Raw genomic sequence first — 20732 nt, forward strand, 5'->3', positions numbered from 1 at the left:
GGAAGTTACTGCTGATGATATGAAACCAAAGAGAAGTATTGTGGCGCAGTGAAAATTGCACACAAGTCTTACAACGAGGATAAAAAAAAAGTCTTGTTCTTTCTTGCCGAGTACTGAGAAAAGTACATGGAAGAATTTTACTGAAATGGCAGAACCTTTAAGGTTGATAAAGAAACAAAAGTTACATTTACGTGGAGTGATGAATGTGATGAGTCTTTTGAAATGGTCAAGGAAAATATAATACAAGCACCTTCACTTGGACATTTTGAAGTATCTGGGAAGCATCTGGGAAAGCCAAAATCACCACTGATGCTAGGGGTGTAGGAATAGGGGCAGTATTGATGCAGGTGGTGAATGGAAAAGAGTGTATAATAGGTTTTGAATCTGGGAGGTTACGAGGAGCTGAGAGTATATATTCTGTTATAAAAAGGGAAGCCCTGGCTTTTTACTTGTTTTTGGGGAATTAACTACTTCAGGTTTCATATGTAGGGGATGCTTTTCAAAGTCCGAACTGATTATAAACCCCCAAAATACTTGTTTAAAGCAGGAAAAAGATTGGAAGGTAGTGGAACTCTGCAAAAGCCTAGATCAGTGGTTCCCAACCTTTTGATTTTTGTGGACCCCCACTTTAACATTAATGGAACCCAAGGACCCCCACTGAATCATCATGGGAATCCGGGGACCCCCACCTAAGTAATTACTGGAAGCTAGGGACCTAATTTGTCAATATTTCTGAATATTTTTTTAATTTTCTAGGCTCTCGCGGACCCCCTGAGAAGGCTTTGCGGACCCCCAAGGGTCCGGGGACCACATGTTGGGAACCACTGGCCTAGATGGATGTTGAAGGTGTGCAGATGAGGTCTGAGGAATGTTACAATAAAGGAAAGAGTGTTAGGCAACTTTTGGTGCAAAGCGGTTTTTGGGTGGTAGTAAGGGAAAATGAAATCATTCATAAAGGCGAAAGTATTCTTCTCTCTGTAAGATCAAGGAAGTTAACTGCAATGTAGTAGAGTTGGGGAATGGTGCTGCTTGGAGCTTGGGAATTATATGCAAACTTAGCAAACCACTAGAAACAAACATAATTATCTGAAATTGTTTATACATATATCAAAGTGAAGAAACATAAAAAAGAAAACATAATATAGCTAATGTTTATTAAAAAAACAGCTATGATCTATTGTGATGTTGTAGAAATGTAATTTTCTCTAGTTATGATTTTAGGTATGTTTTGTTTTTATTATGTGTTAAGGGTGTTGCAGGGATGGAATATGTAGAGTTATGAATAGAGTGTGTTGTTCTGGATAGAGGTTGAGTTCCATAATGACGTCAATTGGAATGTGGGTGAATTAACAGTTGGAGAGAGAAGGGCAAGGAAGAATACTGCTTGTAACTGAAATGTAGATGTTACGACTTTCAAGAATACTCAGGTCAGGACAGTTTGGTTGTCTTCTATCACTGTACCTCAATAAATTTGTAGTTCTAAGTGAGTTTTCTCCTAGATATTATGGCCCTTTTGAAATTTGCAAAATTCTTAACTCTGCCTCTGTAAGAATCAAGCTACTCTCTACTTAGAGGGTTCTTCCTTCCTTCCAAATTTCACATATTAAACCTTACTTCCAACTTCATACCTACAAACATACATACATACATGCATACATACATACATACATACATACATATTTGTTCTTCTTCTTGCTATGTGCTCACTTATCATTTGCATTCCTCCTGCATATATTTCCAAGTTCACCTCCCATACCATTATCTTTTTTAGGTCCAGTAGAGCACAAGAGAGTATATAGATAGAGGATAGAGTTAGTCGGAAGTATGGGTTTGTGGACTGATAAGCCTGGGACGCTTAGGAATAGTGTGGAAATATATGCTGGAGAGGTGCGTGCAAAGGCAATAGAGGTCGCAGGTTGCATACTCTGCAGGGACCATGCTGTATCAACCACACAGCAAGAAGAATTCAAGCTAATTAAGCAATTAGAATGGCAACGACAGATAGATTGCTGTGTGATAACTGGCAGTATCGATGGCTGGTACTGAAAAGTTCCTAAATTTCTAGGAGTGGTATAGTGTGGCAGCTATGAATAAAGGTTAGGCATCGTTTGCTGTCTTCTACCTTTCATGGATGTGGTGCCCCAGGCAGAGCAAGCAGTGGGGATGGTGAGTTTACATTTGTAAAGGGGAGGTCCCAGAAGGACCAATGCTCTCTTCTGTCTGTTGGAATATTCTTAGAGGTGAGGTAATCAGGCTGATTCAGTGACATTAGGTCACTGGAGATGATGTTGCTGAAATTTTTTAGGGGCATGTTGTTTATGCTGTACACACTGCTCCACCTCAGACTGCCCACATTTATACCACTCTACTCTTACTCTAAGCCTTATACTTTATATATTAGTGGGTATTGGGGGAGGAATAAATATATGTCTTTCACACACTGTGAGAGTAAGAGTGACAGGACTGTGACAGGAACTGGGGCGTGAAATGTGAAAGTGAGTTTGACTACCACGTAACCGGAATAGACTGAGTGATAGAAAGAGAGAATGTGGCCAAATACGGGAAGAAAGATTGTTAGGGAGACTGAGATGATGGGTGAGGACAATGAGTGGAAGTTAAGTAAGAGGTGTAAAAGTGAGAGACAGGAGTCACAGAATACTATGCCTGCTTTAAAGGGGGTAAGGAGAAGTAGTGGGCTCCTGTCTGGTCCTGCTAGATTATGGATGGACCCAGAACCCTAATTGCCTGCACTGCATTAATACAGGTTTTTCAAGCAGCCCTTCTAATAACAGCAATGCTGTGCTCATGTATTTGAGGTTGGAAGCTGAAGAACTGCAGCAGCTCTGGAAGGCATACATCTTGGATATCCCTACCCAGCAAGTCATTCCTGCTCATTAGATGTCCTTGCCTACATATTTTGGCCAAGATTGACATACAGAATACCGGCCACATGATAAAAGTAGTCATTAAACTACTTTATATAAATCTCAGCTAGTAGTGGTGGTTGTTTGTATCCCTTTTGCATTTGTTTTGTAAATCCTAATCTTCTGATCTTTCTGCATGTATTCTTTCTTTGTTCCTCTCCTGCAAGACTGATTTTTCACGATTCATTAAACAACAATACATACACTATGGATACCTACTATTGGCTAGGGCCCTTACTGTGAGTGACTCTCCTTAGTTGAAAATGTATATAAGGAGCTTATTATGTATGTGAGAAAGATACAATTTATATGTCTAATGTACAAGACAATGATTGGCCAGTATCACATTTTAAGACATCTGTCTGGACTTGGACCATCAGTTCTTTAGAAAAATTATCTCATTTATTTTTTCTTTTTACTTATTACTATGAGTAATACTTTTAGTACAGTATCCACAAAAACATAACAGGAAATCTATTTCTGTAGAATTGTATACACATGTATTTAACCCTTTTGCACTCCAGAAATAGTTTATTTTTTTCAGGGGTGTAATGAAGATTCATATCTCCACTGCTTAGCTGGGAGTCCCACCCCTCCAAGTTGCCACACCTGAAGCCTTTGAATAGCATATAAGTAATGGGTTTTTGGGAACATTTTATGGGCCAATCACATTTAGAATGGGCCCTCATCTTTGTGATTTATGACAATTAAGGTGAACGATGCTTATCTGTTAGTACTGCTTGAGAGTAATCTGTATGACTTTACAGTAGTGGACATTATACTGTGAGCATAAAATAACAATGGAATCTGGAACATACTATTGGGTCCATTTATGACACACAGATAGGGCATGAATGTTCCATACTTAAAGCAATTCAGCGCATTTCTGTTCTTTCCCCATGCGTTGGTGAACAAGGTTCTGTCCCCTGCGCTGGCTCACCATGCTGAAATGGGGCTTGTGTTGCATGCAGGATTGATTTTTTGCAGACGGGCACACCTTCCTGCACAAGATCAATCCTGAGAGGCGTATTCCTCTTCCCATGTGTGCTGCAAAACACAACACAGATAGAAGGAGGTACTAATGAGGAGAAATAAAGATATTTCTCCTTGGTATGCCTTCCCTGAAAAGTCATATCTTTTTGGCGCATTCCCAGATCTACAACTTCTGGTAAATCTGAGAATGCGCCAAAAATCATGAGAGTTGCATGGAAACACCAACACTGAATGCCTTCCCAGAGCATAGTAAGGCAGATTTATGGAGGCACTCGGCCACGCAAAGTGACATGCATGCTTCATAAATCTCTGTTTTAGGCTGTGTCATGCTTGCTGGTAATATGGTGGGGTATTTATTATTGTTTATGCTTTTGGTAAATGTTGCAGTTTCTATTCCCATCATATTCACAAGGATAGGATTTAGATTTTAAAATAAATCGTTAAAATATATCCATTGTTACTTAGTGTTTTTGGTGTGTGCTATTCCTTAATGAAAGAGGGTTTGGATTACACTGACTATTTCAGTGACATCATATAGGACTGATTGTTACCTGAAATACATCTCGCTCAAATATTGCGCAATGGATTGTGGGGTGGCTGCAGTCCAACTGTTTTTTTCTTTCAAGTTCGCACATTGACTAAAGCAATAGCTTCAGGGGTCTAGAACACCGAATTCTGAGCTATATTCTAGAGGATGAACTAAACAACATAGCAATAGTACCAGGGTGCAGTAATGTAAGCAAAATGCATGTTACATGCTGGATTGGGGATTGAATAATACCACCCACACAAGCCTCTTTAAAAGCATGATTTCAGGACCATATTAGTAGCCCTAAATGCTCTAGACAAAAGCTCTCAAACATCATGTGTCAAAGTGATACTTTTTGACAAGTTTAACGGTCTACTTTCAAAATTAGCTAAGCCACTTCTGAGTAGATCATTGAAAGCTATAAGGCCCAGATATGTAGCAGGTAAGTCAAAATATATTTTAAGTGACTTACAAAGTGAACGTTTGCTACAGAGGCTGTGGCAACCTTTCCTTGTTGTAAAATAAATTGTGTTTTTAAATGTAAAGCCATACTTTTCATAAGTGAGTTGAGGGGAGGAAAGAGCTAAGATCATCATCTTCATGGTATTTTAATATACACCCCCATGTCTTGATGAACATGCATCTAAGAAAGCTGTGGTCCAAGGTTAATTTTTAATTACTTTTTCATCTAAGGTTGGAGCCTGAATAGGCCCCAAACTGGTTCTTCTAGGCTGTACATCCTGGAGTGGCAGTAATTAGATTGGCATTTCTTAGTGAAAAAGTAGGCCTCACACCACCCAGAAACAAAGCATAGTTGAGAATGAAAGCCTGCTGGAAGATCTCAGACATGAAAACAGAGGGAAGGAGGTAATCAAAGGAATATCCATCCGTAGTCATCTAGGAAAGTGAGGGGAATACAAAGGACATACAGGCCCAGACAGAAGCATGGTGTTAGAAATGTGGTTTGGTTTGTACAAGCAGGAAACACCATTTCTAGACAAGGTAAGCTAGATTCAGTCTTAGAGATAACCTGTACTCACCTCCAGTAGCTTGGCACAGAGGAAGCAGGCTTATCTAAAGAGACAGTGTGTAAAATATTTGTATAACATAGTATAGCACTGTGAAAACACCACAAAAAAGTGATCCACACAGGGTTAGGAAAATAGATAATATTTTTATGAGTACAAGAAGACCCAAACACCAAACATCCAATAAGTTGAAGCAGAATTATTAATTTTTAAACAATAAACCAAAAATATTGCTTAGAAGTCAACAGCTTTAAAAGGTTATTTGAGGTCGCACTAGACCAGAGTGATTCCAACGTTCATGCTGACCCCGATGGAGGTAAGACTGGCTACAGAAACCACGCCGGGCCGCCTGAGAATATACCTTAGACAGAAGAAGTGTTCCTGTTGAGGACATGATGCTTGGAGCAGAGGAGGGGCTGGGTCGCTGTTTATTAAGGAGATGTAAGTGATGCATCAGTTCGAGGTGTACAGGGTAAAGGCCGGATTGAATATCACTTAGTGCTAGGCATCACGATGATGTGTTGTTGTCAAACTACTGGATCAGAGAAAAGCGTCAGCACTGAGCCACGCAAGGTCAAAGATGTGTAAAAAAATGGAGACCATGCATTGAAAAGTCAGCAATTGAGGTGTGCGTGGTTCAGGCAGAAGTGGCGATGTGTCGACATCGAAAGGGAATGCACCAGTTCAATCACGCACAATTGTCAATGTGTGGGTTTCCTAGAGTTTCAGCATGGATACTCACTTCCAAGGGCCCTAGACTGGATTGACACCACTTGGCAGAGGAGGACTCACAGCAGAATCCAGGTGCTGGTTGCAGATTGAGGGCAGTTTATGATGTCCCTGAGACTGCAGGAGAACAGGGGGCAAGCCAATAAGCTTAGAGTCAATCTGGGTTCCATTTAGAGATTTCTAGTCCTTCCTCAGCAGGGTAGAGATCAGCAGGGAGAAGAGTAACTCATCAAAGCAGAGATCAGTCATTCTGAGAAAGCAGTCCAGCAGAGTGGAACTCCTTATAACACAACAATCCTGGCAGAGTTCTTCACAGGCCTAGTAGTGTACTGCTTTGGCAGGGTCAGAGATCCAATTCTTATACTTAAAAGTGCCTTTGAAGTGAGGCTGACTTCAAAGAAGTCTTAAAAGTGCTCAGAGATTCTTTTTTCCTCAGCCTTGACTCCATTCTATCTGTAGGGGGTAAACAGACCTTTGTGGGGGGACAGACACTACATATTCAGGCATAAGTGGCAGCTCTCTCTCCGTCCTTCCTGCCAGGAAGAGCCATCAGAATGCAATTGAATGCAGATGAGTGCGGAGACACACCTAACCTTCCTTTGTTTGTGGCTCTCTAGAGGGAATGTACAATATGTAGCTGTAATCCACCCAAGACATGTACTGGAGACATGCTGCAGGCACACAGAAGTGTAAGAGCAGAGAAATGCCGACTTTCTAAAAGTGTCATTTCTACAATAGTAATGTTAAATCCATCTTTACCAGTAAAGAGGATTTATCATTACTATTCCAATAATATGACGCATGATGCAGATACTTCTTTCTGATCAGGAAGTGCAGCTGAAAAGTATATTAGGGAATTCCCAAAGCTGGCCTATGAAAGGAGTAGGCCTCACAGTAGAGGAAAACTTACTTTGGGAGCTTTTTACTACTACGACATGTAAAACCTAAAGGTGTATGCCCTACCTTTTACTTACATAGCACCATGCCCTTTGGGCTACCTAGGGCCTACCTTAAGGGTGACCTGTATGCAATAAAAGAGGAATTTAAGGCTTTTCAAGGGGTTTTAAATGTCAAGTCGAAGTGGCAGTGAAACTGCACACACAGGCTCTGCAGTGGCTGGCCTGAGACATGTTTGAGGGGCTACTTAAGTGGTTTGCACAATCAGTGCTGCAGGCCCACTAGAAGCATTACATTTAGAGGCCCTGGGTATATAACACTTTACAAAGGACTTACAAGTAAATGAAATATGCCAATTGTGTATACACCATTGTTAGCATGTTTTGGGAAGAAACACATGCACTTTAGCAATGGTCAGCAGTGGTAAAGTGTGCAGAATTCTAAAGACAGCAAAAAGACACAGCAAAGTTATGAGGCAAGCAGGCAAAATGTTTTGGGGAAGACCAGCCCATTGTCATTCCCAATAGCCACACTAGCTCATATCACCTCTGCAAGTGCTAGTAGCACAGACGCAGTCTGTGTGGGCTTCTTCTTGGTGGTGATAGGGGGTTCTTATTTTAATATGCAATACCATGTTGGGGCTGACAGAAATCCACATAGAGAACAAAGTTTTCTGTGGTGGTTTTGCTGTAACATAAAGGAAGTACTGCAAAAGATGAATGAACTAAAGAGTTGTAACTTTCTAAAAATAGGCTTAGGTCCATCACTTATCACTATCAAGATGCTACTTTAAAAATGGTCTGACTTCAGGGACTTCAGAACACAACTGACAGAAAAGAAATAACTTATTGTATATGTTAGAAATGGGGTCTTTGGTTGGCAGTTAGGTTACCCACTGTCCAAGCAAGGACCCTCACTCTAACACGGGGGAAGGAGACTCACACTCAATTAACCCCTGCTCACCTCCTTAGTAGCTTGGCACGAGCAGGCAGGCTTAACTTCTGTGGCAATGTGTAAAGTATTTGTACCAACACACACAGTAATACAGTGAACCCATGCAAAAGGACACAACACAGGTTTAGAAACATTGGTAATATTTATCTAAACAAAACAAGACCGAAACAACAAACATCCAGCATACACAAGTCAAGATCTGAATTTTTAAAAGAGTAAGGCCCTTGTTATGACATTGGCGGTCTATTCCGAAGACCGTCGTAGTGACGGCCACCAAAATACTGCCACGGAGGCAGTAATCCGCCAGCAATTTTATGACACACAAACACAAAATCAACAGAAAAGAGCCACATCCACAAGTCCGCCAGACCCAATGAAGGCGAAAAACTGTTGGATCCACCACATTCCCTGCTATGCTAGCAAAACACTGCCCTCCAAATTATAGCCCATGAATCACCACAGCGGACATTCAACAGCAGTCAGCCATTGGCAGTGTACACCACTGCGGTGGAATAGAGCACCCAACACCACTTGAAGCCAACATTGGCCAGATCAAAAAACCCACACCTGACACATATGCACACACATTACACACCCACCAACAGCACTATAAAACACACCCCAATCCTCAATCCTTTGCAAACACAAAAGACTGCTACACTCCTCCCAGCTCTGCATGCACACACAACAGCAATGCATAGACAGCATGTACAGTTCTGCTGTATGATATGTCTTGCTGTCCACATCCTCCTCATCCTCATCACTGTCTTCAGTGTCCACTGCTGCCACAGGTGCATTGTCTCCCCACCCTCCTTCTGCAGGAAGGGCACATGGAGCCTGAGGGCCAAATTGTGCAGCATGCAGCAAGCCACCACTATCTGGCAAACCTTTGTAGGGGTGTCGCATAGGGATCCACCTGTTAAATGGAGGCACCAAAACCTGGCTTTCAGTAGACCAAATGTGCGTTCTACAATTCTCCTGATATGCCATGTCCTCCATTGTACCGATTTTCAGGCCATGTTCTCAGATTCCTCATAGGGCTCAACAGCCAGGACGGGTTTGGGTATCTGGTGTCACCAGGAAGTAGTGAGGGACACACAATACCCATGTACAATCACATGGAGTACAACTCCAGTTGGCATACACTGACATTCACTGTGTGAAGACTCAAACTCACCTATGACCCTCACTCTGTGCCTCTGTAGTCGTGCCATCTCCTGTGGGATGCTGCTATTCATCAATACATAGGCATCATGCGCAGACCCTTGGCAGTGAGGTGGGAGATGTATTGCTCAGCAAGGAACACCATCTGGACATTTAGAGAGTGGAAACTCTTCCTATTCATGTAGACCTGCTCATTTGGCCTGGGAGGGACCACGGCAATATGGGTCCCATCAGTGGCCCTAATCACATGTGGTATGTGTCCCATGGTGTAGAATCCATCCTTCACAGTGGGCAAATATTCACTCTGGTGGGATGAGATGTAGCTGTTCATATGTTTGAGCAAGGCCGCCAAAACCCTTCCAAGAGCAATCAAAACCATTGGCTGTGAAATTCCTGCAGCCAAGCCCACTGTCACCTGCAATGAACCACTTGCCAGGAAGCGGAGCACCGACAGTACCTGTACTACAGGGGGAATTGCTGTAGTGCTACGGATAGCAGGAATCAGATCTGGCTCCAATTGTGGACACAGGTCAGTAATTGAGGCCCTGTCCAGATGATAAGTGAGTATGATGTGCGGGTCCTCCAGTGTAGGCAAATCCACTAGGGGTCTGTACATGGGTGCTTGCCTCCTTCTCCTCCTCCTCCACAGTGGTTGATATCTAAGTGAGCCAAACATGAGATGTGTGTGACTACAGAAAGTATGGACACACAATATCACAGTACACATAGCATGAAAGTATGTAGAGGACTGGAATTGTCTTGGTGTGTACAATCAATACCAATGACGCACATACCAACATGAGTACTAGCATTAGGAAATGGCAACCGCCTCTCCTGTATGCAGGGACAGGTGGAAGTGACCTCACTCCGCCGGCGTTTGGCATAATGCGGCAGGCAGTCTGCACTGGCGTGGAACTCCTCATTGGCTAACATGGAGCTCTTGATGATCAATGCCGGCGGTGACAGTGTTCACAGCCGCGGATGTGACCTCCATTTTCTCTGTACCACTTCACTTGATTCCAGACTCTCTCCGGTTCAACATTTCCACTGCGTGTGCTGCTGTGTCCTGTGTCTGGAGCCTGCGATGGCCCATGCTACAGGGGAAAAGGACCCAGACTTCACATCCGAGGAGTTAGAGAAGCTTGTGGATGGTCTCCTACCCCTCTATGGGCAGTTGTATGGGCTTCCAGACCAACAGGTGAGTATATAATGGATAAGTTGGATGCAACATGGCTGCATGAAGATGTATGTGTGTGCTGGCAGTGTGTCATTTGGGGGGTTTGGCTGCATGCAATGTGTATACAGAGGTACGGGTCAGGTGTGTGCTTAATGTGTGTCATATTCAGAATGTAAGCCATTTGTGTAACAGAATGGATTGTTGAATTCATGGTGTCCTTCTGTCTGTGTCTCCTCTGCAGGTCAGCGCCCATGAAAAAGGAAGGGTTGTGGCATGCCATTACCAAGGACGTGTGGAACCAAGGGGTCCATAGCCGGCGGAGCACCCACTGCAGGGAACGGTGGAAGGACCTTAGAGGCTGGGCATGCAAGACCATGGAGTCCCAGCTGGGAACAGCCTCCCAACGAGGGAGGGTTGCCCATAGGAGCCTGACCCCCCTAATGGCCCACATACTGGCAGTGGCCAATGTTGAGTTGGATGGGCGTTTGATGGCAGCATAACAGCCAGAAGGAGGTGAGTACACACTGTGTGGTATTTTTGATTTGTTGCCTGGCATGGGGTTTGGGTGCAAGGTTCTAGTCAGTGGATGCCCAATATGCCGGTTTAGCCTTTCCTGTGTAGTCCTGCATAGTAATGTGGGGTGATATGTATATTTGGTATTGGTAAGTAGCTAGCATACCATGGCAGACAGGGCTTAGTGAGTCCCAGTAGGTGTGCAGATGGTAGCAATTGGGTGCTGTACTGCTGTTGTATCCAGGTAATGGTTTGTCATTGGGGTCCATACTGCACAGTGTTAGTCCCAGTGAGTGATTGTGATGTGTATGACATATGTGCTGTTGGTGCTGTGATTGACCCTGTGCTCCCTTTCCTTCTCCCCCACCCTCTCTCCTTTTCCCATCCTGTCCTTGTGTACATTAGCATAATCTGGCGAAGGAGCAGGGACACTGGCGAGTGGGGGAGCTGCGGCCCACAGTACCCAGGAGGCACAGTTCACTGACGCCGAGGGGACCAGTCGGTTGGAGGGCGAGGGGAGCACCATAGAGAAGACTGGAGCCACAATATCCCTCTGGGACCACCCCAGCTACAAGACCTTCCACCACCTCCATACCAGCACCACCCTCCCTGTAGTCTCTCACCCAGTTGCCCATGACCGCTCACCCAGAAGGGTGGGCTTCTCCTTCACCCCAGGAACCTCAGGCCCTGCCCCAGTCAGCCCTGCTGCCCTCACTGAGGAGGCTATTGATCTCCTGAGATACATCTCTGTAGGGCAATCAACCATCGTGAATGCCATCCAGGGGCTGGCATCCCAGATGCAGCAATGCAATGCCTACCTGGAGGGTATTCATCGTGGCTTGGCTGCCCTACAGAGATCGTTTCAGGCTCTGGCCTCCTCTTTGACGGCAGCCAGAGTCCCTGGTTCTTCTGTCCACCTTCCAACTACCTGTTTCCAATCCCAAAGCCACCTCCCCCAACCCATCCCATGCACACAATCTGGCAAGCATGCACCCAAAACAACAGAGAGGACTCACACAGACAAACATAGGCACCACACTCCACAAGCACACACACAGCCAACACACAAAAGCACATACAGAAACAGCCACTGCCTCCACTGTCTCCCTCTCCTCCTCCTCCCTCACAGTCACATCACCACTCACACCTGCATGCAGTGCATCATCAGTCCCAGGTCCTGCTACCTGTACAGCCTTGCCCTGAGTCACCACAACAGCAGACACGCAGACAAGCACCCCACACACGACGTGCGCAGTCACAACCACCACCATCACAACCTCATGCAGCATACCCACCTCACTTTCAGACACCACCACAATATACATACACACGTCCTGTTTGTCCTCTCCCACCCTGTCTGTCCCCTCCAATAACACATAAGGCCATCCACCTCACACACGCACACTGCCCATGCACCTGAACCCAAGACAGCACACCAACTCCTCCTACAACCACTCCTTCTACCTCCACTCCCAATCATACTCCCACCAAGTGCACTTTTGGTCCCAAGAAGCTTTTCCTTTCCCACCTTGACCTCTTCCCTCCTCCTGTCCTGCCAGTAAGAGAAAGCTCCCTCTCCTCCAGGCCAGTACCTCCAGCTCCCAGTCCACTCCTGTTCCTCCCCCTAAAGCTACACCTGCCACTAAGGGCCGTCGTTCCAAGCCCACTCCGCTGCCCCCTAAACAGAAGAGTAAAGACCCACCCCTCCCAAACCCAAGTCCAAGGACCCCCTCCCAAGAAGAAACACCCACCACCCCTCACCCGCCCTGCCCCCTGAGATACCTGCATACCATCACCATGATGCACTGCCCAGTGGAGTGAATTGGGCTGTCAGGACTCAAGTTAGGCCTTGGACTTTACCCTGTGGCCATTCCTTTTACTATGGACCGGCCAATGGCCCTTGATATATATGTATATATATATATATATATATATATATATATATATATATATTGGAGTGAGGTCTCTATTCACACATAATCACAGTGGTTGGACCAGAGGTATGTGTCCTGGCTTTCTTTGCTCCTGGGTTATGTTGATGTTGATTAACTCTGCAGATTGTTCTCGGTGTGTGGTATTTGTGTTTGCTGTGTGTTGTGCATGTGGGTGTGTCACTCTCCCCTCCCTCCCTTGTGTTCTAGGGGGCTGTAATCATCGTCTTTGTCTTCGTCGGCGTTGCTGCTCCTGGACTTCCATCACGTGGTGCAGCATTGGCAGGACTTCCAGTACGGGTTCCATGGTGGCCAGTCCTCTGTGTCCCTGGAGGTGAGTGTCTCCTTTTATATGATGTCTTTCCACCATGCTTTTGGTGGTGATGGTCCCGCCCCGGAAATCCTGGTGGTCTGCAATGTCATAATACGGTGGGTGGGTCATGTCTTCTGCTTGCCTGAAGATGCCTACCACCGTGGTCAGTGGACAGACCACACTGGCGGTCTAGGTAGTACATTGGTTGTCTATGGGAGGGATCGCCGTTATGGTCATAATTTGACAGTCTTCACAGACAGCCTGGCAACGGTACTACCACCATCGCTGTTGTGGAAGTCAGCTGATCGCCAATGTCATAATGAGGGCCTTAATCCTTAAAAAACAATGAGAATGCTGTTGTTACACAAAGTACCTGGTTAGCATAAAAAATAAAGCCACACGGATGAGTGTGTGTCAGAAAAGATAGCGATGCATAGATTCCTTACTCACAACTGAGGCTCAGAGTAGTTTCTTTCTCCGGTTGGGTCGTGATGCATAATTTTTCCCTCCCTCGCAAGAGAGTGATACATCGATTTCCGGAAGCGGGTGTTCACATCGTTTCTCCAGCCGCAATGTGTTGATTTCCCAGCTGCGATGCAGGAGGAGCATTTTGTTTCAGGCACGAAGCCGGTGACGCATCATAGAGAAAGCCCCCAGTAAACCTCCCCAGGATGTATTTAGTTACATGCTGGTCTTCAGAAACCAGACTGCCCGCTTCAGAGCTCTCACACAAGAGAACCTGGAAGAAAGCTAGGCAGACATGAAACAGTGGTATGACCAGAATGTCACTCTGGTTGAGTTTCAGCCTGGGTAAAAAGTGTGGGCAATGGCGCCAGTGGAGCTTAGGGCACTCCAGGACAAGTGGACTGGCCCATTTGAGGTGGTGGAGTGCAAGAGCAAAGTCACCTACCTGGTAGACTTGTGGAGTCCCAGAAATCCCTTAAGGGTCCTGCATGTGAACTGTCTCAAGCCACACTTTGAGCGGACTAAATTGTCCATGCTCTTCGAGACAGATGATGGGGTGGAGAAAGAGAGTGAGCCTCGTCCTGACCTCCTGTCTGCTGGAGAGAAATATGGGTCTATGGAGGGAGTGAACCTCTCCCCCTCCCTGACCTCAGAACAACAGAGGGACTGTAGCCAGGTATTGGTGAATTTACCTCACCGTTCTCCCTGATCCCAGGGGTCACACACTTGTGTACACATGATGTGGACACTGGGGACAGTGCACCCATTAAACAGACTGATATGGTCAGGGCTAGCATCAAAGATAAGGTGTCTAAGATGTTATCCCTAGGGGTGACTGAGTTTTCTAGCAGTCCTTGGGCCAGCCCTGTGGTCTTAGGACCAAAGGATGCCGCTCCTGGTGCCACCCGAGAACTCTGGTTCTGGGTGGACTACTGGGGTCTCAATGTAGTCACAAAACTGATGTGTACCCCATCCCCCGAGCTGATGAGCTCATCCATCGGTGCCCAATACCTCAGCACATTTGATTTGACGTCTGGGTATTGGCACATTGCCCTAACTGAGGATCCAAGGAGAGGTCAGCATTTTCTACCCCAGATGGACGCTTCCAGTTTAAAGTGATGCCATTTGGGATGAAAAATGCTGCTGCCACATTCCAGAGAATGGTCAACCAGGTGTTGACTGGGCTGGATGACTTCAGTTGGAGGCCTTGCTAAAGGCAGCACTTGGCAGGGCAGGAGTCTCAGCAGAGAGTCCAGGTGCTGGCAGGGGAAGTCTTTGATGGCCCTGAGACTTCAACAACAGGCGGCAAGCCTCAGTTCAAGCCCTTGGAGATTCTTCTAAAGCAGTTATGCACAACAAAGTCCAGTCTTTGTCCCCTTTTGCAGGCAGAAGCAGCAACTGCAGGATAGCCCAACAAAGCCCAGTCACAGACAGGGGCAGCACTTCCCCTCAGCTCTTCTCCTTGGCAGAGGTTCCTCTTGATTCCAGTAGTGATCTAATTTCAAAAGGTTTTGGGTCCACTACTTATAGCCCTTTCTGCCTTTGAATTAGGCAAACTTCAAAGGAAAGTCTCTCTTGTTTGTAAGATCCTGCCTTGCCCAGGCCAGGCCCCAGACACACACCAGGGGATTGGAGACTGCATTGTATGAGGGTAGGCACAGCCCTTTCAATTGTGAGTGACCACTCCTCCCCTCCCTCCTAGCACAGATGGCTCATCAGGATATGCAGGCTACACCCCAACTCCCTTTGTGTCACTGTCTAGAGGAGAGGTGCAAACAGCCCAACTGTCAAACTGACCCAGACAGGGAATCCACAAACAGGCAGAGTCCCAGAATTGTTTAAGCAAGAAAATGCCTACTTTCTAAAAGTGGCATTTCAAACACTCAATCTAAGAACAAACTTTACTCAAATATGTATTTTTAAGTTGTGAATTCAGAGACCCCAAACTCCATTTTCTATCTGCTCCCAAAGGCAATCTGTACTTTAATATCATTTAAAGGCAGCCCCCAGGTTAACCTATGAGAGAGATAGGCCTTGCACAGTGAAAACTGAATTTCGCAGTATTTCACTGTCAGGACATATAAAACACATTAGTATATGTCCTACCTTAAACACACATACACTGCAGTGGCATGTGTGAGCCATGTTTACAGGGCTACTCATGTGGGTGGCACAACCTGTGCAGCAGGCCCACCAGTAGCATTTGATTTGCAGGCCAGGGGCATTGCTATTGCACTGTACTAGGGACTTACTAGTAAATCAAATATGTCAATCATGGAAAGCCAATTACACATACATATTACTTAGGGGCACTTGCACTTTAGCACTGGATAGATGTGGTAAAGTGCAAAAACAGCAAAAACAGAGTCCAACACACATCAACAACCTGGGAAACACTGGCAAAAAAGTTAGGGGAGACCACACCAAGGATGCCAGGTCCAACAGTATGACTATGTGTGACCGAGTAAACACTGAGGACTGTAACCTGCTTTTGTTTGTAAACAAGCTTGGAAATAATCATTACAGGTCAGATCAGTTAGTCTTCATAGATCCCTGGAACATAAAAGACATAAAAGGGGTAACTTTAACTATTTAGAATATTTTAAGCTAATTAAACGTTATTTCCTATGAGGTTTTTATATTAATTCCCACCCTTCATTATCTCTATGGGATGGTGTTGGTCATGTGTGGAGCTGGACTTACTACAGTGTTAAGTAGTAAGTTATACTCAGATTTTGTGTATAGCCAAAAGTAGTAAAGTTACCCAAAAGTGCACATTTCTCAAAGGGGTAAGTTACAGTCGTAAAACAGGCCCTAAGTATTCCTCTGAGATCTTTTCTAACTTTGTCTGTGCACGCTTAAAAAACATTCTCTTGAAATGAGTAGTTTTATGAGTTCATTCCTTTTAAGCCACATAAGGGTAGAATTCAGAAATATGTTGCCAAGAACTAGGTAACTCTTTGGGCCAAATTCCCTAAGCTATTTACAGCTTCAAGCATACTTTTATGGCCAAAATGAATTCCATTTATGCCTGTGAGGTATTAAAAAAATTTTTAAATGGTGTTGTTACTATGTAATTGTAGTGGCATGCAATTAAATAGTACTCACCAAGGAGGAGGAGCGGACAGATAAGGACCTCATTTGCCTGGAAGGTTTGTGAATATCAACAAACTTGTGAGCTTCTTGGTATTCACAAAAACCTCTCTAACACTTTCCTTTGTGGAAATGTATGGAGATTTACTTTACCAAAGAAATTGAGTAACACCCTTTCATTAAGTTGCTGGGAAGAGATTATTACATTTTTCATATTTTTAGAGACTTGATTCTCAACAATATTTTTTATGTTATGTTACTTCTATTCCTAGGCATCATTTTAAAAACAATATTTACTTACAATTAAAAATCAGACCAGGCTGAGCAATTTAAGGGCACATACACATGTTCTAATGGTAAAATGCAATGTGCCACACAGGAAAAATCACACTCAACATTTGGACTATGTTCACCCATGACTTTGTCCATTGTGTCCTTTATTGAAATCCACAGCAGTAACTGTGACTCTATCTGGGTCTAATTTGTGTAATGGGCCACTGTAGTGGTAAGCCCCCTACTCCTCTAATTACTACTACTCCCTCCCTAGAAAGCTCTGTGTCTATGGCCAGGCGAAGCTAAACTCTATTTATTGGGGACATTGTATTTTTCACATTTTTATTTTTATTATGTATTGTTTAGTAACATTTCTTTTTTCATTTGTTTAGGAATAACCTTTGAACCTGAAACATTTCTGACACCAACAATGGTGGTACATAGCTAGCAAGATATGGATATAAGTAATGGGGATAGAGCAGTGGTCTACAAACATTTTAGGCCCATATTTATACTTTTTTAGCACTGCATTTGCATCATTTTTTGATGCAAAAGTGGCACAAACTTACAAAATACAATTGTAATTTGTAAGTTTGTGCCGATTTTGCATCAAAAAGCGGCACAAATGCGGCGCTAAAAAAGTATAAATATGGGCCTTAGTGCTGTGCCCCCCCCCCCGGTGAAAAAAAACAATATCAGGGCACCCCTTCCGCATTTTTCACAAATATTCTATTAAATTGTCAATGTTTAAATATGCCTGGACTTATTTAAACATTGCAGTTAAGTTCAGTTACTGTTTTAAAAACACAGTCAAATATATGATACTAAATATGCTGTTCTGGTCAGGCAGGCTTTACTATTGTGTAAATGTACTCACAGTTTGTTTATTAGAAGTGGTGGGCTTGAATAGTATCTGGAGCTCTTCCCCTTTAAACACATACTCCTAGCTTGGATAGATATGACAAAACAAGTTAGTGATGGCCTATTACGGAGTGGTTTACTGCTGGTAATTTTTCTCAGCTTAAACCAAAGCCCATTTATCACCATAATGTTTCTTTTGGCCAGAGCCTGGTGTCCCACCTGGGATCGCTTGAGTGTACAGAATCAGGCAAAATATTGAGTTTATGCAAACAAATGCTAACACTGCATACAGTCCTGGGAGATGCTTTACTGTTCTACTTGGCATTAGAAAGTGTGGGTAGCATTCCTATGTAACTTTGAACAAGATTCCAAGATTTGACCTTGTCAGCTCTGAGCGAAGAAAAGAAGGTGCTCAATACACTTTCGATCATGTCTATCAAGGAGCTAGCTGTTTGAGGAATTACCATCATGCATGAGCTTTAGCCTTACTCTTACACATTGTCACCATCTTTAAACCACAAAGGCACACAGAAAGAGTAAGAATTCTAAATAGGGAATTTAATAAATGTAAGGACAATGATTACTACATGGCAACATCCAAAGTACAGTAGTTCTATTTACAGGAAATGTGTGTGCAATTCTGATGTGGATTTTATGTGGTGCTCCTCTCTGAACACATACCATTTTGTCTGAGATCCGAGCTTTGGAGCATTAAAATCCTTATAGAAAAACTTTGAATCCATTAATTTTGACTATTTGAGCCCTTTCAACATGTTAATAATTTAGATTTTTTCATCTATTCTTGCGTTTTGATCAAGGATTAAAAATATCGTCTTGCCTTTCCTGTTTTCTTTTATTTTTCATGGAGTTTATGAACAACTGACACTACACAAGATCAAGGTAAGCTTGATATAGATTTGTGTTGGATTGAAGGGAACTAAAAACCCTCCCACAACCCACATCGTTTGGGAGAAAAGAATATCATAACACACCTTGATAGAGTGAACAGAAGGCATGCTTGCGCAAGATGGCCTATGTTGTATGTGTGCCAAAAGGCAGAGTGATTGTTTCCTAGCATCCTTCGTTTGTCAGGATGCTGGTAACACAGCAGATGACTACTTTTTGGACTACCATTAAACCTGTTTGGTACATTCCAAGGCTCCAAGTTCTTCATAAGATATAAGTATTTCAATTTACTAATTCAATGACAGTCAATTCTCCACTGATAACAAACCTAAAACCCTGACAAAAAATAAATGTTCAATAACCAGATATTATAATCAGCTCAAGGTCTTTAAAGCTTATTAACACTTCTTTTAAGAGCACTGAAAATGTTTTCAATTTTCAGTTACAAATATTAATTACAAATATCAAGGTTGATATTCACAAGAAGGTAATAAATTGAATATCCACTGAATCAATACTCAAACCATTTCTTGTTCATTATGTTTACCATTGCTTCCTTGACTTCTGTGTTCCTGAGACTGTATATCAGAGGGTTCAACATAGGGATCATGATTGTGTAGCACACTGACACCACTTTGTCCTGGGTCACAGAGTCACTGGAAGGCAGTCTCATGTACATGAATAGAACAGTGCAATAAAACAAAGAGACAGCAGTCAGATGGGAGCCACAAGTGGAGAATGCCTTCTGCTTCCCTGAGGTTGACGGGGTTTGTATTATGGCAGACAGAATATAAATATATGATGTTACAGTGATCAGGAGAGTGGCAAGGCCAAGGAGTAAAACTACAACAAAGATTACTGTCTCTCTGATGAATGTGTCAGTGCAGGACAGCTTCATCAGTGGCGGTATATCACAATAGAAGTGATCAATCACATTTGGGCCACAAAAGGAAGCATGGAAGGTGCACCCTGTATGCACTGCTGCAGTAAGGAAGCCTGCCAGATAGGCAGCAGTCACCAGCTGGATGCAAGCACTTCTGCTGACAAGGATGTGATACAGTAATGGGTGACAGATTGCTGCATATCGATCATAGGCCATTGCTGACAACAGATAACACTCCATGCTTGCAAACACAGCAAAGAAGTATGTTTGTGCCGCACAGCCGGTGAAGGAGATGGACTTCTTTAATGACAAGAGTTCCTCCAACATTTTTGGAGTGATAACTGAAGAGTAGCAGAAATCTGACAGGGACAAATTCATGAGGAAAAAGTACATGGGGGTGTGCAGACGCGAAACAGTCAAAATTAGGACAATTAATCCAATGTTGCCCACCACAGTAATGATGTACACTATGAGAAACAGTAAGAAGAATATGACTTGGAGCTGTGGGTCATCTGTGAGACCAAGAAGGATGAATTCCATAACTGAAGTCTGATTAATTCTTTCCATTTCTTCATTCAATAACTTCTGTAAAGAAAGAGGTTAGATGTGGTTCATACAGATAGAAGGCAATTGTAAACCAGGTGAGAATATTTTTAGCAAATTAAAAAACTAGTAAGATAAATACCTGTATCTCTCTCAACCCCTAAATAGAGCAACAACTGAACCAGATGTCCAGATGCCTCAAAAAATGAGCACTGATAATAATGTGCAAAGACAGAACACGAACATCTCACAGTATCAAGCCTCAGTTTACATTTTCGGGGTGAGATGAATCTTTACTTCAGAAATGTTGGGGTTCAAAAAAACAACACAAATGAAACTATAAGAAAACCAATTATTTTGTTCTCAAAATTAGACAGAAAATAACAAGTATTTTGAAGACGAGTCAATAAAAATTACAAATATCATAAATATGGTTCGCAATAGTGCAAAAGACAACTTGCCCAGTACTTGACCTAACAAAGGATTTAAATTAGTTAGATGCAGAAAGGTTACACTGTTGTTAAACTACAAGCCTACAAAAAGAAACATGCATTCT

The 20732-nt window shown here is 43.5% G+C and overlaps 1 protein-coding gene across 1 annotated transcript; it reads right to left on the minus strand.

The window, feature by feature from the left end:
• Positions 1–19261: 19261 nt before the first annotated feature.
• LOC138288436 (olfactory receptor 5AR1-like) lies at positions 19262–20218 on the minus strand. Its single transcript, XM_069229987.1, has one exon. The coding sequence runs from the start codon at positions 20198–20200 to the stop codon at positions 19262–19264; it is 939 nt and encodes a 312-aa protein (XP_069086088.1). The 5' UTR covers positions 20201–20218.
• Positions 20219–20732: the final 514 nt, after the last annotated feature.

This window comes from Pleurodeles waltl, chromosome 4_1 (genome assembly GCF_031143425.1).
Source record: "Pleurodeles waltl isolate 20211129_DDA chromosome 4_1, aPleWal1.hap1.20221129, whole genome shotgun sequence".
Taxonomy (NCBI): Eukaryota; Metazoa; Chordata; class Amphibia; order Caudata; family Salamandridae; genus Pleurodeles; species Pleurodeles waltl.

Bases quoted from the DNA above. Each gene is read 5' to 3' on its own strand.
- LOC138288436 (XM_069229987.1), bottom strand. From the start codon at position 20,200: ATGGAAAGAATTAATCAGACTTCAGTTATGGAATTCATCCTTCTTGGT.